The sequence below is a fragment of the Plectrocnemia conspersa genome, unplaced genomic scaffold (assembly GCF_051122295.1).
Source record: "Plectrocnemia conspersa isolate PC_06_02 unplaced genomic scaffold, ASM5112229v1 ptg000005l, whole genome shotgun sequence".
Lineage (NCBI taxonomy): Eukaryota > Metazoa > Arthropoda > Insecta > Trichoptera > Polycentropodidae > Plectrocnemia > Plectrocnemia conspersa.
In genome coordinates, this window is record NW_028277169.1 from 914,853 (window position 1) to 934,302 (window position 19,450).

At 29.9% G+C, this 19,450-nt stretch overlaps 1 protein-coding gene across 1 annotated transcript; it reads right to left on the minus strand.

Annotated features, from left to right (window-relative positions):
- Positions 1 to 2,910: 2,910 nt before the first annotated feature.
- Positions 2,911 to 17,194, minus strand: LOC148234623 (LIM homeobox transcription factor 1-beta-like). Its single transcript, XM_088185949.1, has 4 exons — positions 17,119 to 17,194; positions 4,753 to 4,945; positions 3,962 to 4,578; positions 2,911 to 3,569 (listed from the first exon to the last, which is right to left on the minus strand). The coding sequence occupies exons 1-4, from the start codon at positions 17,192 to 17,194 to the stop codon at positions 3,322 to 3,324; spliced, it is 1,134 nt and encodes a 377-aa protein (XP_088042075.1). The 3' UTR covers positions 2,911 to 3,321.
- Between the last annotated feature and the right edge of the window lie 2,256 nt (positions 17,195 to 19,450).

The window sequence follows — 19,450 nt, forward strand, 5'->3', positions numbered from 1 at the left end:
ACATAAAATGTTAATGCTTGTTAACTTCACGCGCCCATGCTATACCGCTTTGTCAGATAATTTCGCAAGAGAGAGATGGGTGAGTATATCCCCTTTTCTCTCGCACGGATTCGTTTGTATTGAGATGCATAAGTGCGCGTGACAGAGCGAGAGAACTAGGGCAAGGTGCCTTGCGCTCTGACTCGCTCTGATACACTCATCAGACGGCGTTTCAAGCGTGTGTCAGTATTTGTTTGGTTATCGTCGGGAGATTTACATCAAAGCACAGAAAATTCTTGCACTTCTTAAAAATACAAATATATTTAATATTTTCACTTCGTTTATTGATTTTAATATAAACTAACTTTAGATTAAATAATATTTATAGTGATTTCCGAAAGATATAATGATTCCAATGATTCGGATCTCGAATTTGAAGGTGTAGAATATCTCTAGGGTAACGATGAATCCTTTAATGGTTAGATTTTATTCAATCCCGAATTCTAACCTCGAAAAATAATTACAATTCAATGAGATAATGCTTTGCATTTGGTGGGGTATGAAAGGCATAATTCATTATGAGTTATTGAATTATAGACAGATAATTACAACAGACACATAGTGTGCTCAGTTAATTCGTTTAAAAGCGACTCAAGCCATAAAAAGATCTCACTTTAAAAATTAAAGAATAATAATTTTACACTAAGACAGCGTTAATTCCTCATGTATCCAAGAAGACGATAGAAAAAATTAATGAATTTTCTTGGAAAGGCGTTCTTCACCCATAATAGATAATACTTTAGACTTAAGACACTGCAACAGTTTTCAGGTGAATTTTATTTTTACAAAAACGGATATAAAAAGTGACATTAAATAATTTATTGCTAGCATAAATACATTATTTTTTTAATCAGATATAAAAAAATTGATTAACATGTGAAAGATAATTGTAAAAAAAAGATGGTATATATATAATTTAATAAAAATATTAAACGTTTTAATTTTTAAAAAACGTAACAACTTGATATAAAAAAATATTTTTATATGTACGATGTCGCTGGAAAACTGCGGTCAAATTTTTATAATTTTATTTTCACTTTGTATTCATTATGAAAGGATGCAACGCCTAGTGAACTAGTAACTTACTTGGTAATAGCTGTTTGTAAACACTTCTACAAATAATTACTTACTGTTACAATTTCTATCTAACTCTTAAATAAATATAATATTCGTTATTTTGCAAAGGGTATTTGTTAGAATTAGACGTAAGGCGCCTTGGGAAAACCTGGGTTCAATAAGAGCGCCGAGAATTGAAAAAGTTTGAAAACCACTGGGCTAGTTTGCAAATACAGTGGCATCCGACAATACTATCCGATAGTTGGATAAAACATCTGAAAGCTGTGATTATTTATGAGTCAAATACAGCTGTTCCTGTATGCGGTATTAAAATGACGATTTCCAGTTGCGAGTTCGAATCTACATATGTTACGTCGTTATACACGCTAAAGATTCTGATAAGATCTGTATTAGATAATACAAGAGAGTTGTTATTTGTTAGAAGGCCAAGGTCTGGAAGGGACGTTGTACTCTCCTACAATTATCAATAGTATATAAGCTAAAATACTGCCGTACCAAATAATTTTCACCCCTTCATCCAGAACTACCACTTCACTTCCTACTTGGAATAAACAAGTTCAGTCGAACATTTTATTATCCACATTAGCTCCATATTTTCATATTTAAATACATTTTTAACTCTATAATATACATCTAAATGTTACTATCAGGATAATATATCAAAACCAAAAGAATTTCTTCGTATATTTTATTGTAAACATCAATAATCAATTTTTTACAATTACTTATGAATAACATCACGTTTTACTATTAATTTATATACATTAAAATAAAATATTATTTTAAACATTAGACTTATCATAACGAAGACACAATAAAAATGCTATATAATGTAAAAACATAAATTTTAACCACAATTCTTACCATATCTTTTTTATATGTTCAATTTAAATATATTATGTTTAATTACAATCAATAACATGTATCGTTTCAGTAAAAACAACTATCAAAAACGAGACATAATGTAATATATTATCAGATTCTGCTTTTTACTGCTTAAGCATTTTTCCTAATTAATCGAATTTACACGCACTATTTTATTTATATAATACATTATGCATACGATTTAATCGAAAAAGCTGTATTTTATTTAATATTTATGTACATGATTTGCACTAATCAGGTGGAATATGAACAGGGCCGCCACTATCCAATGTCAATTCACATAATTAATAATGTTTATAATATAAAATTAATAAAATATAATTTTGTTGTAGCGGCCTTGCACACAAACTAAATGCATATTTATATATTTTTAATAATAAATTACTAAAATTGACTCTAACATCTCTATGTGATTATACTGAGTTGTAAAATTTATAAATATATCATACATATAAAAAAGCAATACAATTATAATGATTTATAAAAACATTATTCAATATGGCAATATTTATTCAGTTTTCAGGCGTGCCAACTGCACGCGAAAATTCAAAGAAGGGGAGTGCGTCTCATAAGATTTTTATGAAAATATATACGTACTATTTGAATGTATATATTAAACAAATTATACAAAATTAAAGTATTGATTTATGATTTAATATTTTTCTATAAAATATGTCAATACCCCACATAAAGTAAATAAAACATTTCTACAATACTTTATTTCGAATACCAGAAATATAAAACACAGTTAATACGTATAAATTTTAAGTCAGTCTCATATTATATATAACATATGTTTTATTTTATATAGCATATGTAACTTCTATATGTCTTATACAGAATTTTCGATAATTTTCGCAATTTTATTAAAATACTATACACAATATTAGTATATATGTATGTATCTTCGACATTAATAAAAAATATTCGCATACATTATATTATGATCAAAAATCACAAAAAAATCGTGGGGTATAAATAGATAATTAAATAAATATTAAAAAGGTAAATTATGTGAATGTATATATTTTTAATTAGCTCATGACTATCAATATTTTTTGCACAAGACCCATTTTTGTAAATTTATATTTTTTGCTCTCACTTCACAGCCATTTTGTTTTATATTATATATTAAATAGTATCAGGGACTTGATGCTTTAAGCGCCAAAAATATGGAAACTATTTTTTTAATCAAAAATACATTTTAACTCGAAATATCACAACATAAACGTTTCCATATGTTTTAAATGCGCCGCCTATGCAATATGTACAGTGTTGCCAATAATAACAAGTTTAAATTCTCCCCTTTTGACACGGTTTTTAATTTTCAGAATTAAAGTAAGAATTCTGCATCAGGTATAACTTGTCGATTGGATTTATGATGGAACCTGAAGTTAAGGCCATCGGCTCGTGCAGGAGGGAGCCATGCTGAACTGGTTGGTGGTTTTGGATGTCAAGATTCTGAAGAGACAGGGTGTCCGAGGTCCCTTCGTCGATTTGATCGAAGTTGCTGCCATCCAACGAAATATCTGAGCTGCAGAAACTCTCGCCTGAGTGTCCGTGATATTCTGTAAAACAACAATAATTAGTTTTCGTCTTTCAAGTAATGAAATTAATTTTACGGATGCATTTAAATATGAGAAAATACTTATTCCTAGTTATTTGTCTTTTTAATTCAATGAATGGATCACTATAGAAGGAATTTACTTGAGAGATGAATACATCTCGCATGAGCGTTATGTCGCAATATTATTGTGCTGGTAGAGGAAGTGAAGCCGAGTAGAAGCTTGTGAAATATGACATATAACTTATATACTGTATTCTTTTTTTAATTCATACAAATATTATTCTTAAAATTATTTGATATTTTCAACAATAATTATATCTTGGTTTTCTAATATACTTATAAATAAATTTTCCCTTTATAAGTGCAACAATAAGTGGTTTAATGAAATATTACCTTCAGGTGAATATGGCAGGTTGGGATTGAGAGGCTGCGACGACGACGAAAACGAAGAATCCAATCCTAAGTAGTGCCCGTGTTCGCTGGAAGGTGACTCCTGCTTGATGATCTTTTCGTCTTTGTCTTTGTCCTTCTCCGAGCCTTTGTCCCCATCTTGCTTGGCCTTTCTCTGTATCTTTTTCATTTTAGCCCTCTGGTTTTGAAACCAAACCTGCACAACCCTCACACTCAAGCCCGTGTCTTTCGCCAGAGCCTCCCTAACCTTTCTACACGGCTTGGGGCTGACTTCAAACGAAGCCTTGAATTGCCGCCTTTGCGCTGAGGTCAATATGGTTCTTGGCCTTTTAGGCCCCCTTCTACCGTCTCTAGGTCGGCCTGTTTCATCTATAATCATATCATCATCGACCTGCTGCAATAGAAACATTTCCTTTTCAAAATCTTGGCGGCAGAATAGCTGACCTGCTCGCATGACAAACTGTTCACCTTTCTGCAGCGGTTGGCAACATACAACACAAACAAAACACGGCAGGTGAAATACGTGGTGTTGGGCTCTCATCACCAATTCTTGCGGTAGCAGTCTATCACCACATCGTGTGCATTTGACGCCGAATATTCTAGTGGAGAAGAAAAATCAATGATCGCTTAATTCTAGGTTAAGGAATTATGGGAGTATTTATAGTATCGCGTTGCTAAGATGATATCTTATGCGCTTTTGTACGATGAAATAATATAATGATAATGATATAATAGTCGCAGCAAAACATGATATTATTATTTTTTATGTTTACCTGTCATAGTCGGCTTTGCAATAGACCTTGTCATTTCTAGTGTAGCAGGTTCGAGCTAGGGGTACTCCACATGCGACGCAAGCCAAACAGCGTTCATGCCAAGAGAGCTCACCAACGCGGAGAAGATAACGATCATGGATGCTGCGTCCACATCCACCGCAACATTCGCAGCCTCTTTCTCTTTTTACAGTACCTGAAATAAATTATTAACAATCAATATATTTTTAGTACAACCAGCAAAGTTCTACATACAAAGCATTACGAGTAGCTTTTTGGTGCTATAGTCATCATGGGGGTGCGTGTACGACATATATGAAACTATATGCTTGAGCATTCATTTCGATGGCGTATGAGTAGCGCTGAGTTTCAGGCGTGCAGTATTATTAATCTTTAGAACCGAAAATCAGCCACTCTTAAAGTCTTGTACAACAAATTCATACGATTAAAAATCGTAGAATTAATAAAATAAAATTTATCATATAATAATTATAAATATTTTAATAATGGTTTTAAACTTGGATAAAATAATTTATAAATTATTTTAATCGTTTTTCGTTCATAAATATGAATATGTATAATTAATAAAATAGAGAATAATACAACAATAATATTCAGCAAAATAGATTTGTCGGATTTTAAATAACTTGTTTTGAAAAAAATTTTAAAATTAAATTATGTAAGTTTTCGCTTTATTTCGGCTAATGAAACTATTGTGTATACATTGTACATAGAAAATATTAAAAGGCTTTGGTATTAAATATAATAATAATTAAGGACGGAATAGCGTAGTCCGTTGAGGTTGCGGGTTCGAGCTCCAGCAGCGGCACTCGAATTTTTATTTATAAAAACCGGCCCTAGCTGCAGTGACATCTATTGGTTATAAATTATATTACACATATTAATTTATAATTATTAATATAGATGTCACCGATTCCCAGACTTTCAGTCTGGTGGTTAATATTTACTTATAAGTATTTATTATACCTGATTGACTCAGTTATTAAAGATTTCCCCGTTGTAACGCATTGGGCTTACGCCCGTCACGTTACAACGTAAGATTTATTAAAAACAAGTATCAAAACAATATACAATATAAATATTTAAGAACAAACATCTTTACATTTTATGTTATAATTTATCATATTACAATGGCCTCCTAAAAATAAAAAAACAACAAAGGAGCGTAGCAAAACAAAATACAAGTGAAATCGGTATTTCGGAACATCCAAGAATTTTCTAACAATCACGCAGAGTTTCAAAAGCCATTATCGTCAATTACATAATACAATCAAGCTTTATGTGATTTGTGAAACGTATCGAACAGTATTGTTAATATTGAATTATCACCCACAAATGGCACCTCGAAATATTTTCGCTTTAACAAAGGAGGTACAGGAGATGGATTTAAACAATAATGTTATTGGTCCTAATTGAGCATTCTTTCCAATTTGTTCGAAGGAGAGTATAAAAGACACACTCACTTGACAGCTGACTCTAGAAACTAAAAACTAGAGAGACGCACATATTTTACACCTACAGACTCTTTTTCACTTGACACTGCCACCTGCATTTTTATTGTATGTCAGTAAACTTATATTTTTATGCAATAAACTGTATAGCAAATTCTCAAATAAAAATATTATTTATTTTTAATATTTTCGATGTCTCAAAAGTATTTTAATCTGTTAGTTAGAAAAACTCAAATTAGGTTTATTAAATATGTTATTTTAGCGGTACATGAGATGCTTATTTATTTTATATAGTAATACTCGTGTTTTTCATTCATTTTGTTACGACTCATAATACATAAGCTTAGAGAACCGCATAAACAACACAAGCACGCCTGAAGTTTCGCGAGTAATGCTAGCGATCTTCTGATCCCTACCAACGAACATGGTGGTGATACAGCGGTCCCAAAGTCTACAAAGTATATATAACGAAGTACCAAATCCGAACCAAATGTTCTCTGACTTTGGCTTCATCTTCTGTTGTTAAGAATTCGCAAGAGACCGCAAGTACCTACGACTTGAAGAAAAATGCAACCAAATTGACACGACAATAACATGTACGATTCAATTCTAATACAAAGTATTGCAAAGGTATTTTCACAAATTTACAGGGATAAAATGACCTATACAAATACTCCACAGAGTCGGGCCGTTTCATTAAACGTTATATCACGTTTCAGTGTTCCCTCTCAGTCTACCTTTCATTAAAACTCAACAAAAATATTGAAAACAAAAAACTCAAAAGCCCCTCTGTAAGCTGCATAGGTAATGAATTTTCAATTAGCTTTGTGTAAAATGTTGTGAAATATTCGAACTTTACATTTTTGATTGGCTTTCATCCTCTGTTTCATAGTTCGAAACAAGTATTTCATTTTACATTGTATGTTGTTCGCACTGATTGCTGTGATTTTTTTCCACGTGAAAAAATATTTTCCAATTAAAAAGCAACGGCTTTGTTTTATAGCGTTGATTCTGTTTTTAACAAAGTGCATAATGTCATTATATTTATATTATTAATAATATAATACATTTTATTACAATATTAATATTATATTATATGTACATATTTCACAATGAATGACTCACGAAAATTCCAGTAATTTTTTTTGGCCTTTGTCTTTGGTTAAGCGGTAGATATATTTGAAGAACGCCATTGTTTTATCTCTTTGGATTGTTGTAGAGCAGGGGTCGGCAAATTACAGCCTGTGGGCTAAATCCAGACCACTACTTATTTTAATCCGGACTCTAATTTAACTCTGCGTTACATTGCAAACGGCCAGCCGTCGAATTAATGAGTTCGTAGATATGAGTTGGTAGATATGTGGTGTTCTTATTGCTTCGCATTCTGCTGTAACATTACATAGTTATAATTCGACAGCGTCTTCAGTGCTCCGTGTAACGCTTTTGCGATATTTTATTCTCATTTTATTACCCGTGGATATTCTTCTTGCCATTATGATTTTAAATGCCGTGCTTTTAAAGTTAAGAATTAGAATACATTAACTTTATTATGCGATGACATTATGTATGTACCAAAATAATACAATATACGTCATCATTACGATACGATATTCACAGTTACTATACATTATTTGCGTTAACAAAGTCAGTTTGAGAGCTACCAATTTCATCATTAATCATAATTGAAAAAGAGATGGCAATTTATAACTTATTTTCTATAAATGTGTTCAAAAAATAAACAGTTAATATGAAGCCATGATTTTCGAAATAAATTTACACAGTTTGCAAGCTTTGTTCTGGCGTAAGTCATGGCGAAATGGCAAACCAAACTGAGCACAAGTCGCTGTCAGCTGTCAAATTGTCTGTCGCACGGTGGGGTATTTGCTCAATCTGGGCGGCCAAAAGTCGATTATGAAAATTTAAGCGCAGGTAATAAAGAAAAGTTGCTCTGTAAAGCTGATAATTTTGCGCATAATAATCAACAATTCCCACGCTAGCGCCCCCACCGCCGATTAGGCGCCGATTGCATACTCGTACATTGGACAATTATTATTATTTTATTTGAGTACAGTTAAAAATCCAAACCATTGATTGTGATAAAGCAAGTAAGTTTTTCTACGTTTCATAGCTTTTTGTTGCAGTTGCTGTTATATTAAACACACAATATTGTTTTGAATAAGTACCATTTTTTAGTACTTTTTCCAATTTTTTTTTTAAATTTTGAGTTCATTAGTTATATTTATCGCCACTTTTTAATGTAGATTTTATATACAATATAAAGTTTAAGTCTTTTTCTTTATGATACATGTAAAATTAGCTGCGGATTTTAGCGGTTTTTAACATATTGCATACCATTATTCTTAAAAATGGGACGGGGCTTAGTCGCGAAAGTTAGGACTTTTTAATTAGGTGACGCATTAACGTCTAATTTAAAATACAGTTTCATAATGATTGTTATTTTTTAATAATATGATCACCATGGTAAAATCAGTAAACCTCAAATTGTGGATCGCGTACTAATAAAATAAAATAATAATTTGTTAAGAATCAGCATATATACACATAGTTAAAAATGAAAACGATACCGAGTATGATAAAATACTAGTCAAATACTTTTTCTTGTTAAAAAAACAGCAAATATCAAACTTTGTGACATATACAATTTATTTTTTATTTTTAACACTTGACGCGGCGAAATTCGCACGATCGTTCAACACGGAATTCCTCTTCCTCGGGCCTACAATTTCAGAAATACTTTAAATACCTAATAAAATAAAGTTTCATTCAATTATTTCATAAAACATAATTTTTTTTAAAGTATTTTTAAAAAAAAAAATTTTTTTCAAGTATTTTTAAAAAAAATTTTTTTTTTCTATAATGTATTTTTTAACACTTATAATATTATATATTTGACAAAGAGCACTTATGGAATCAACTAAAGTGGATAAATAATTTTGGCCGCCTAGATCGGGCAAATACTCCACTGTGTCGTTGGAAAAAGTCTTTCTAATTCGAAAAACAAACCTCAAAGCAACATAAAGCTAGTGAGATATGTATATATACACATATAAATCTGATGTCTGGTTCCATTTAAGTATTGCAAGGGGTTCGTCAAAAATATTTGTTCTAATTTTTTTTTCAAAGAGCTATGACACGAATAAGGCGTGTCTGTAAAGCGAGCGATACTTTTTTTCTGAGAAGATAGGCAGCGGCGTTATTGCGGGGGGGGGGGAGGTGAGGCAATTTACTTTGACTTTGCCATGCTATTTTTAAAAAGTAAATATTGTTTCCATAATCAGCATCCATACATTTAAGAAGCTTCTGGAAATGGCGATGGTTTAATTTATTGGCCCCTAATAAATAAGGCAGATTTAATGAGAATTTGAATGACACTATCCATTTTAAAGCTTTGGTGCATAATCAGTTTTACACCGACCTGTATGTCTTGATAAAGATGACGAGTATTATTATTTTGAGTCACATTTTTTTGTAATGATCAAACGTATCAATCAATACCTACATACCTTAAGTGCTTTGAATCAGTAAACATTTCACTGCCCCGAAATATAATCGCACCTAATTAGGTGCAGAATTGAATTTATATTAAGACGACACCCGCCCTCGCATTAATATCACGTTCATTTATTTAAAGGGATGTCGCGTCGAAATCGGCGCGGCGACATCTTTACGAGCGCGATAACAACGAATAATATACTATTTTTATACTACACCAATTTGTAAGACATATGCCCCTCGAATGACATACAAATGTGTGACTAAAAGACAAATTATTGAGTTGCAAGGGTGAGCCAATATAGACTGAAGGAGATGAAAGAAGTATTTATTGCAAGGCAAGAGTATTTTTTTTATTATTTTAGAAGAGTTAATGAATCGATAAGACATTGTCAGATATAGGTAGGTATCAAATATAAGGTTAATGAGAAAATAATTATAGTTTTTAATATTAAATTTGAGCTTTCATTATAATAATTGTATCATGCTATATTCTGGTTCTAAGCCGGCAGCAATACTTTTAGTGCAGATACTATTAAAAAATGCGTTATTGAACGACAGACTTGAATATAAAAAAAGTCATGGTCGTTCTTTTTTAGTTGATAACTAAGTTGAATCAGAGCTATGCATAAAAAAGTTTGCACAAGTTAAAAGTTAATATTCCAACAGATTTAGCCCATTTAAAACAGATATTTCCTGATATACTTGTTGCATGTCCGATGTGGATTAACATCACTAATAATATTTTTTTAATTTAAAATCATCTAAAATAAAGCTATAAAAATAATATAAAATACATTTTTAACTAATTAAAAAAAATATTTAAATACTAACAATCAAAGAACATTGCTGTTTTCATTCCAGAAAAAAACTATTTCCAATTATCTTGTGTATCGGACTATGATAAAAACATTCATAAATTAGAATATAAGCACACATGTAATTCCAAAGTGCATATTGATTTAGAAGCTGAAGACCAAATATCAATAATTTCTGGTATTCAGATATATGTACTTAAATAGGCACTTAACCCCATTTCTTTCTTTTACTTAAACTGTTACTATCAACGTTTTATTTGATATTACTTTTGCAGCCAATAGCAAAATTGTCTATATGAAAATGGTTGTAAGCAAGTAACATGTATTTTTGTAAAATTAATTATCCTATTGTAATAAACGTTACATAGATAAATAAAAATGTGGCATAGAAAAGTCAAAAGATTATACACCCTTACTTTAATTGATATAATACAATGACAATTCTCTTTAATCTATGTAGTCTATAAATTATAACAATTGTATAAATAAAATTTTATAAGCGACACATTTCAATTACTAAGGCAACGAGATAACATTCCACTCCTGAAATATCGATTTTCAGGTTCCCTCATATCTGATCAATATCGCATCCTTATCTATCTACTATAATATGTATATGTTACACATAAGAGAGGTGAGGTAATGCCGAAATTAATGTCGTTTTTTTATTAACATAAAAAATGTCTTGTATTTATTTTAATGATTTAGAATAAACTTTCTTTCTTAAGATAAAATATCTTATCGCTTTCAGACATTTTTAAATTCCATTGAAAATTGTATCGATCGAAATAAATGGTATTCGGAGAGAGCACGGTCTGGAGAATGAGGTGAATGAGATAAAACTTTCTAGCAAAGTTCCTTGATTTTATAGAAAAGCAAACAGGCATTGTCGTATTGTACAACTGTTCGACTTTTTTTTACTTACTCTTGCAAAGATCCAGCTGATCGTAATATAAGTTGCTGTTATTGTTTGGCAAAGTTTAAGAGTTTTGTAATCCACAATTCCTTTGCAATACCACCATAAATATAATATATTATTTTTATATTGTAGGTTTCTATACTTGCTTTTTTGATACTGTCTTTTACGATGATTGTTGTTGCATAACGTCATTTTTTAATTTTTAATTATCGAGAAAAGGCGACGCAGATTCAAGATCCAGCCGCTCTTGAAATATGCAGATACGCGCTGAAAGGTTTTCTTTGCTCAATTCGTGTGGAAATCATAAACTTCCAAGCCTTCCCTATTTTTTAAATGTTTGAGTGGGATTTGCTCCACATTCTGCAGCCAGGAGATAATATTTGCTGGTCTCGCACATCCAGGACTATTCTTGATTATTATTCTTTTGAACCATCTTTGATATTCACTGATATCTAATGAATCACCTGCCACTTTACAAAGGTTTTTAGTGACAGTATTTATCTATATGGTATTCAATTTTGTATAAATTGTTTTTTTGGTGAAAATTCAGCCATTGTATATTTTGGGTAATGTGGATTCTGGATATGCACTAATACAGATATGACAAAACACGCATCTCTAATGTGCTACAGAGTGAAGTCTTCTAGCTACAAAATATATTTAATATACATAGCTGATTAAATCGCGTAAACTAAAGAAACATTGTTGTGGATCGGGTCGTGGAACCACATAATACTAACAAATAAAATAAGAAAACCTCAAGAACTTCCTTGGCCAATTAGACTGAATAACGAAAGATGAGTCATGCTTCAAATTACAGAGAAAAGCATACGGCAAATATTTACTTACTACGCTAAAACTTTTTTATGAAAATGATTTTGAATGATTCTAGCTAGGGCATCCAAATATCCGCCCAAATGAATTACCCAGAAAAGAACCGGGTACCCGGTTCGTTTCCGGGTAATTTTTGACAACTATTAAATATTGAGCTGGAGTTAAAATTTACGAATAATATATATCTTTGATTTTGAATTTTATCTTGAATTATATTGAATTTTAATCATAATCGATACCCCGCTTATCACTACTAGAGCATTCGAGCCGGGCAGCACAGGAACCGGGTACCCGATTACCCGCCATGTTTTTCATGGAACCGAAAACCGGGTAATGTTTGACGGGTATCCGGTTAATTTCACTTAAATACTTTTTTCCATTATTTCAAATTAAATGGAAGAGCCGAATCGGCGTTCTTAAACGACAAACGTCTTTGAACGACAAAAAAGGGACAGCACTTAGCGACCTATAGATTTCGAGATAAGCGAATGCATAGATAAGAATTATTTTGAAAGGATGCAGTTGTAAATAAAAATAAATTTTAATGCGTTGTAGGGTGAAAATATAACACATTAGATTCGTTAGTGTTTTTAAAATATAACTTTTTACAAAAAGAACATCAATAAAACTTTGTTTCTCTACCTACATATAATACATATAATAAATACAATCATCTAATTTTTTTTTGTAATTTTAATAAAATTTATTTCCTCAGTATTTTTCATGTGCAATTTGTATTATTATTGCCAAATATGTGTTAAAATAAATATTTCGGTTTTGTACTGTTACACATGTATGTAATAGTATGTAAGTATATGTATATATGTACCTACCGATGGAATGTAAAAATATTTCGATTGAGTAAAGTATTAATAATTACATAATATATTGATTTTATTTCAATACCTTATTTTTTTTTTAAATAATAATAATTATTAAAGTAAAATTAAATATATCACGGCATATTTAATCAAATATTCAAATATAATAAAAATTGGACTCTTAACAGCTTACAAAAATTACCCGGAACCGAACCGGGTACCCGGTTCTTTCTCGGGAAATACCCGTATAACCGGGTAATGAATTCGGCCGGGTATTTGGATGCCCTAATCACTACCTACTCTGTATGCAGCTGTTATTTTAACGGACTTCTTGGAAGCATCGAATATCGTTGCCTGGAAGGGTTTAACTAATCTCTAAATCGGTTTTGCAAAATAGAAAAAAAGTGAAAAAATCGTGTGACTATAAATGTTTAATTTTAAAAAATGAAACATTATATTGATATGAAATGAACCGGGTACCCGCTAAAATTATCCGGTTATCTGTTTCTTTAAAAACACGCGGCTACCCGGAGCCCTGTATTCGGTTATTACCCGATTTGGAAACTCTGATTATAGCTTTAATATAGTTTTAATAGTTTGGTTTTGTCTCTTCCGCTACATTAAATTATGCAATATAAAGTTATAAACGTATCAGCTTTTTATTGCCACGGTAGTTTAATCTTTTAACGATTTTGCGTTTAATATAAACAAGTTAACATTATATTGACAAAGAATTTCAATGCTTCGTCTTTCAGCGAATACTAAATAATAATATTGCTAAAAAACATTTTTTATGTTGAAAATTAACTACAATTTTTTAGTCTACCATACATTTTTTTTTGTTTAATTAAAACCCTTTGGACGCGATAGTCGACTACAGTCGCTTAATTGATTTTTTTATCTCTTTACGCAAGTCAGTAAAAAAAATGTTTTTAAGAAAAAACTTTTTTTTGTGAATAAACATAAAATATCATTTTAAATAAATAAAAATTGAAAAATCAGAACATTTAAACACAGTATCAAGGTAAAATTTGCATTTTAAAAAAAAAACAATTTTATATTTATTTTTGATTCACGCGTCCAAAGGGTTAAATAATTGCTTATCTAAATTTAATTCAATCAAGATAATCAAATTGTACTTATAAAATAAAAACTCATAACTTCATATTAAAAAACTATTAGATAATCACAAAACGTATGTCGTTTTAATTAAAATTTAAGTCTCAACAACCAGCTGTGCTTTGCCTGGTAATACCTGAGTATGTTTTTATTTGTTATATATGATAGTGCACATCTGGACTATAAATTCCGATATTAAAAAAAAATGTTTCTCAAAATTTACGATTGCAGAATTTTTACCAAAATATCAATTCATACAAAATTGCATGTTATATGAATTTATTTTTTAAATTTGTGAAGTAGTAAATGATTTATTAGATATCTGTAATTGTTGAAGATAATTAAATAAAAAAGATTTTGTGTGTATGGTGAAATTGAAAAAGGACTATGCATTGCGATATTTTTAAGCTTGGACAAACATATTTTGATAAACTAGATCGTTTTCACAAGGCAGTAAAAAAAATAAGCTAGTAATAGCTTCTGTTGTCAATAAAAGTAGATTAGCGATAAAATCAAGAAAGTTTTTTCTCGTTCACTGTATTTTCCAGACCTTGCTCCTATCAGAATATTTTGAATCAATACTTCCAACATTTTAAGCTAATGGATTAAAAAAACATAGCAAGAGATATTCGAAGGCAATGTCTTTAAAAATAAAATAGATTTTGTGGCATTAAAATAGAAATAAACATTTTTGATTGAATATAATATAATATAAGTTTTGCAGAATTTTTTTTAGCAACAATTATAAATGGTCAGTAACTTATTGATATGCAAAGTTCCAATTGCAGCAGTTATTAAAACAACATACACCATACACAAGATCTGGGTTAAAATCTCATATGCACCCTAGTATTATACATTTTTAATATATTAAAATAAAATTGAGATTGGTTGTGCATAATTAAATAATTAAAATAAAATTGAGTTGGTTGTGCATAATTAAATAATTAAAATAAAATTGAGATTGGTTGTGCATAGTGACATATATTAATTATAAGCTGTAATAATAGTTTATAATTCACGAAATGAACTGATTTATGGATTTTGATTTCAGTATAATTTCTCACTAATTAGTAAGTAATCGTTGATTGATTTTACCTCGTAGTCATTTTAAAATAAATAAATAAATATTTGGTTTGCTTTAATATCCAGCTTATTTTCGTTATATATGAATATAACAACATTTGATCAAAATTGGTAACAAAGTTGTATATTTTAAAACACTACATGTAATATAAAAATTAACAGATTCTTAAATATGTACTGACTGTTTGAAACCAATCAAAATTATTGTTGATAATATTCATGTTATTTTGATAAACATAAATATAAGCAATAAGGAAATAATTCCTTTTTAATTGATGTTATGTATATTACATTCTATAATCTATCATAAGCAATATTAAGCATTTAATTTAAAAAACTCTAAAATTAACTTTTTTGAGACTTATCTACTTTTGTCTTTAAATTAAATTTAATATCAGTTTGACTGATTTATTATCCAGTCAAAGATTTTTTTTACACATTTCCTGAAACTTTGCAAGCATTAAAAATACATACAAGATATTCTCTATAATCTGAAATAGCTCATTATACTTGCTATGTATGACTTAGCTCAATTTTAATTATTAACCCTTTGAGCCCTGAGCTCCAGAGAAATTTTTGGCAAAGTAAGAATGTTTGACTAAAAGAGAAATTTCGACTATTTCGTTATTTTTTTCAAAAAAAGCAATTTAGAAATACGATAAAAAATATTTATTTCATATAAAAGACTGAAACAATAAAAATCAATTTATTGCTACAATAGAATTCAATATAATTGCTTTTTATTACCTCACATAATTAAGAGTAAAAAAAAAGTTTTTTTTATACATATGTATTTATTTAAAATTGCAAAGCAATGATTTTTTTTTTAAAAAAAATCGCATATTAGGCCAAATTATCTGGCACTAAAAGGGTTATACAATAATATTTTCATGAATATTTATAGCTCAAATTAAATAAATGTTACTTTTAACATGAGTAGAAATAAATAAGTATACGAGAGATAAATCTTTTGAAAATAAATATTATTACAATATTCTAAAACTAAAATTAAATATGCAATAATTAATATAAAATAAATATCATCATTATCATCAATTACAAAAATGTGTTTTTTTATAATAATATGTCGCATTTTTAACAAACAGATTTACAATTTTCTACGCACTTATTTCTCATAAGGTTTTTCGTATAATCATAACTGACAAAAAATATTGAGTAATATATTTTTTTGGAATAAATTGCTGTTTTGGACCCTGGTATAAAAAATTCAGAAGCGGTCGATCAAATACTATGTTGTCCTAAATTTATTATTGCAAAAGAAAAAAGATTTGGCGTCTGAATTTTCCAAACTATTTTTTATAATTAATGGAAATGTCTTAATTTAAATTATTTGTAATTAAAATATTGAATATATAGAAATAATAGTTGATGGGGTATTCTAATGTTTTGGTCATCAATAAACATGGTGAATCATGCGATTATTTTTATGGTCAATTACTTAAATATTGACATTTTTATCTCACGGTAACACTTGTATTGAAAATTTCGGTATTATTGCAATCCCTATTTTTAACCCAATGCATCTATTTCGTAATTTATAAAAGGTTTTAAATTGCCGATTGTATATAACCGACAAACTGTAAAATTGTCAATATACTAATGGCATTTTTTACACAATTTTTATATATACTAATGGCATTATAATTTTTATAAATATTTTAACCACGAAAGCTGACGGTCAATTGGGTACAATATAAACATATACATTAAACAGTGATACATGTTTCGAAAAGCTTATTTTATATTATAAAAAAAGATAAACTCACTTGTGTTTCCATTGCAAGAATTGGATCCGTTGTCTTGAAGCAGGGTCGGATTCAGATGCTGATAAAACTCCAACATCTTTATATGATAAATTAGCGACGGCACTCCAATATCGCACTAGATATATTTTAGTTTCTATATTCACTTTTTTTTTGTTTAGTTTTAACACAATTTTGAGATCATATTAATTAATTAATTATCCGCTGAACACATTAATTAAAGTCGAGTCCCACTTGCGGCGTCATATTGTCCTCGTCCTGAGGTTTTCGGCCGAGTTCGGTTAACCGTTTTGCGGTCAACCGCGCCAGTGGCAATTGCGGCCCTGTACCTAGCCAATCCAAAGTTTGGCCGCGGAGTGACGATGCGACAGGCGATCGGACTGCGGCACTATCGGAGGCGAAGTGGGGAATTGGCACAAGGGCGCAGGCCCGGGGCGGATCCCCTGTCTCCGCCCACAGAGAGGGAGAGGGAGCGGTGGGAGGGTTTTAGAAGAGCAACGGTATAAATTGGGGGCAATGTCGGGCCCCGTAAACCGTTTCATATGAGCGGTAAAACGCCGACTTTTTATCGCTCATGTGCGGTAAGCCGGTCATCAATTCCGAACCGAATTACCTCGGGTGGCAAGATATATGTATTTTATATAGTATTATATTGAGATGTGAATGTATCATGCGACTGTCTCACCAACTTTCAAAACAAAGAGTGATAAACATCTACTAGTAATTATCAGAGGTTGGAAATCGTTCTGGCTATATCTTATCAATGGGGTAGTGCTTTTTTAAAACCAAAGCCGTGCTTCCTTCAACTCAACTAATACGTTTCGAAAGCTTCTAAATCAGTGGTGCGTAAACTATTTTGTTAAAAATTTTATCGCGATCTTTAATCGTCAACATAGTTCAAGTAAAACACATTGTGGGACTTGTTAGAAGTCTGAATAAAACACATAATTGTACTAATGCATTTCGATATACATATTTTTTTTAATGAAGCATACTTATATGGTTGTGCTTGCCGAAATGTTCTGATCTGTATTGAAGATTGTAAGCCATAAGTCATCCTCTGGATTTATTGGTAATATATATATATTATGTTTTAATGGCAATTTTCTTTGAAAAACCAGTTTCACATAAGTAGGTCGATGCAAACTGAATCAAAATATTCGTTTTCATTTAATATACAACATATTTAGCCAGCTAAAAGATTAATTAACTGTTCATTTTATTTAAAGGTAAATTGCAAATAAAAATACGAGCAAAAATGTATTAATTATCTAAAGTCGTTTAGAACCTTTTTGAAAAGTTTTCTTCCAATTTTGTCATATGACGGAAAATTGTGTTTTTAAATAACAATAAATTTATATAGTTTTCTTTTTTTATTTAAAATCACGGGATGTCTGTGTCAAATTTATTTAAATGAAAAAAAGAGGTTAAAACAGCACTAGATACGTTCTTTGCATCGAAACCTGAAAATTTCTATTCTAATAGAATTAAAAAGTTGACAAAACGATTAGCTATGCAATTGATTGATTTAATGAAGTTTATCTAAAAATACTATGTTACTTATACAATACATCACCCTATAGAAGCCAATATTTTAACAAAACGTAGACAAACTCTGTCACCACCTCTCTTAAACGAATGGAAAACAAGCGTTAAAAATCTGGGCTTACACCTAGACTCTAAGCTTAAAATTAATAAATATATTTTAGAACTTTGCTTGAAAGTGTTTGCTAACATTGCGACCCTTAGACCGATATTTAATAAAAAAAAAATACAATTTCAATATATAAACAATTAATTAGATTAATTTTAATGGTGTGAAGTAACACCAGTAATAATATGTTTTCTAAGTTACAAATCATTAAAAACAAAGCTATAAAAATAATATATAATACACCTTTTTATATTAATCTTTAAAAAATGCATATAAGCCTTCAAATACTAACTATTAAAAAAACATTTTCATACCAGAAAATATTATATAAATAAAAATCACACTAATCTACTAAATGCCTAAAAGACATATTGCTTTAGACTCTAAAGTCTAAAGCAATAAGTTCTATGGCATTTTATGCTTCTATTTAAAGTGCTAAAGCTTAGAGGCTAAAAACTACATAGCAATAATTATAATTATCGAATGAAATGTACTGAAATTTTTTTTTTTGCTAAAGTTGTAGGTGGAAAGTTTTTTAATAAGTTTTTCTCCTAAATTATAACGCCAAACGTTTTGATATTTTTTTTATTAAATTAAAGCTAATAACTAATTGCAAACATGGAAATGGTTATAATCCAGCAATATATTTTATATAATTAATATGTCTAAAATTATGTATAT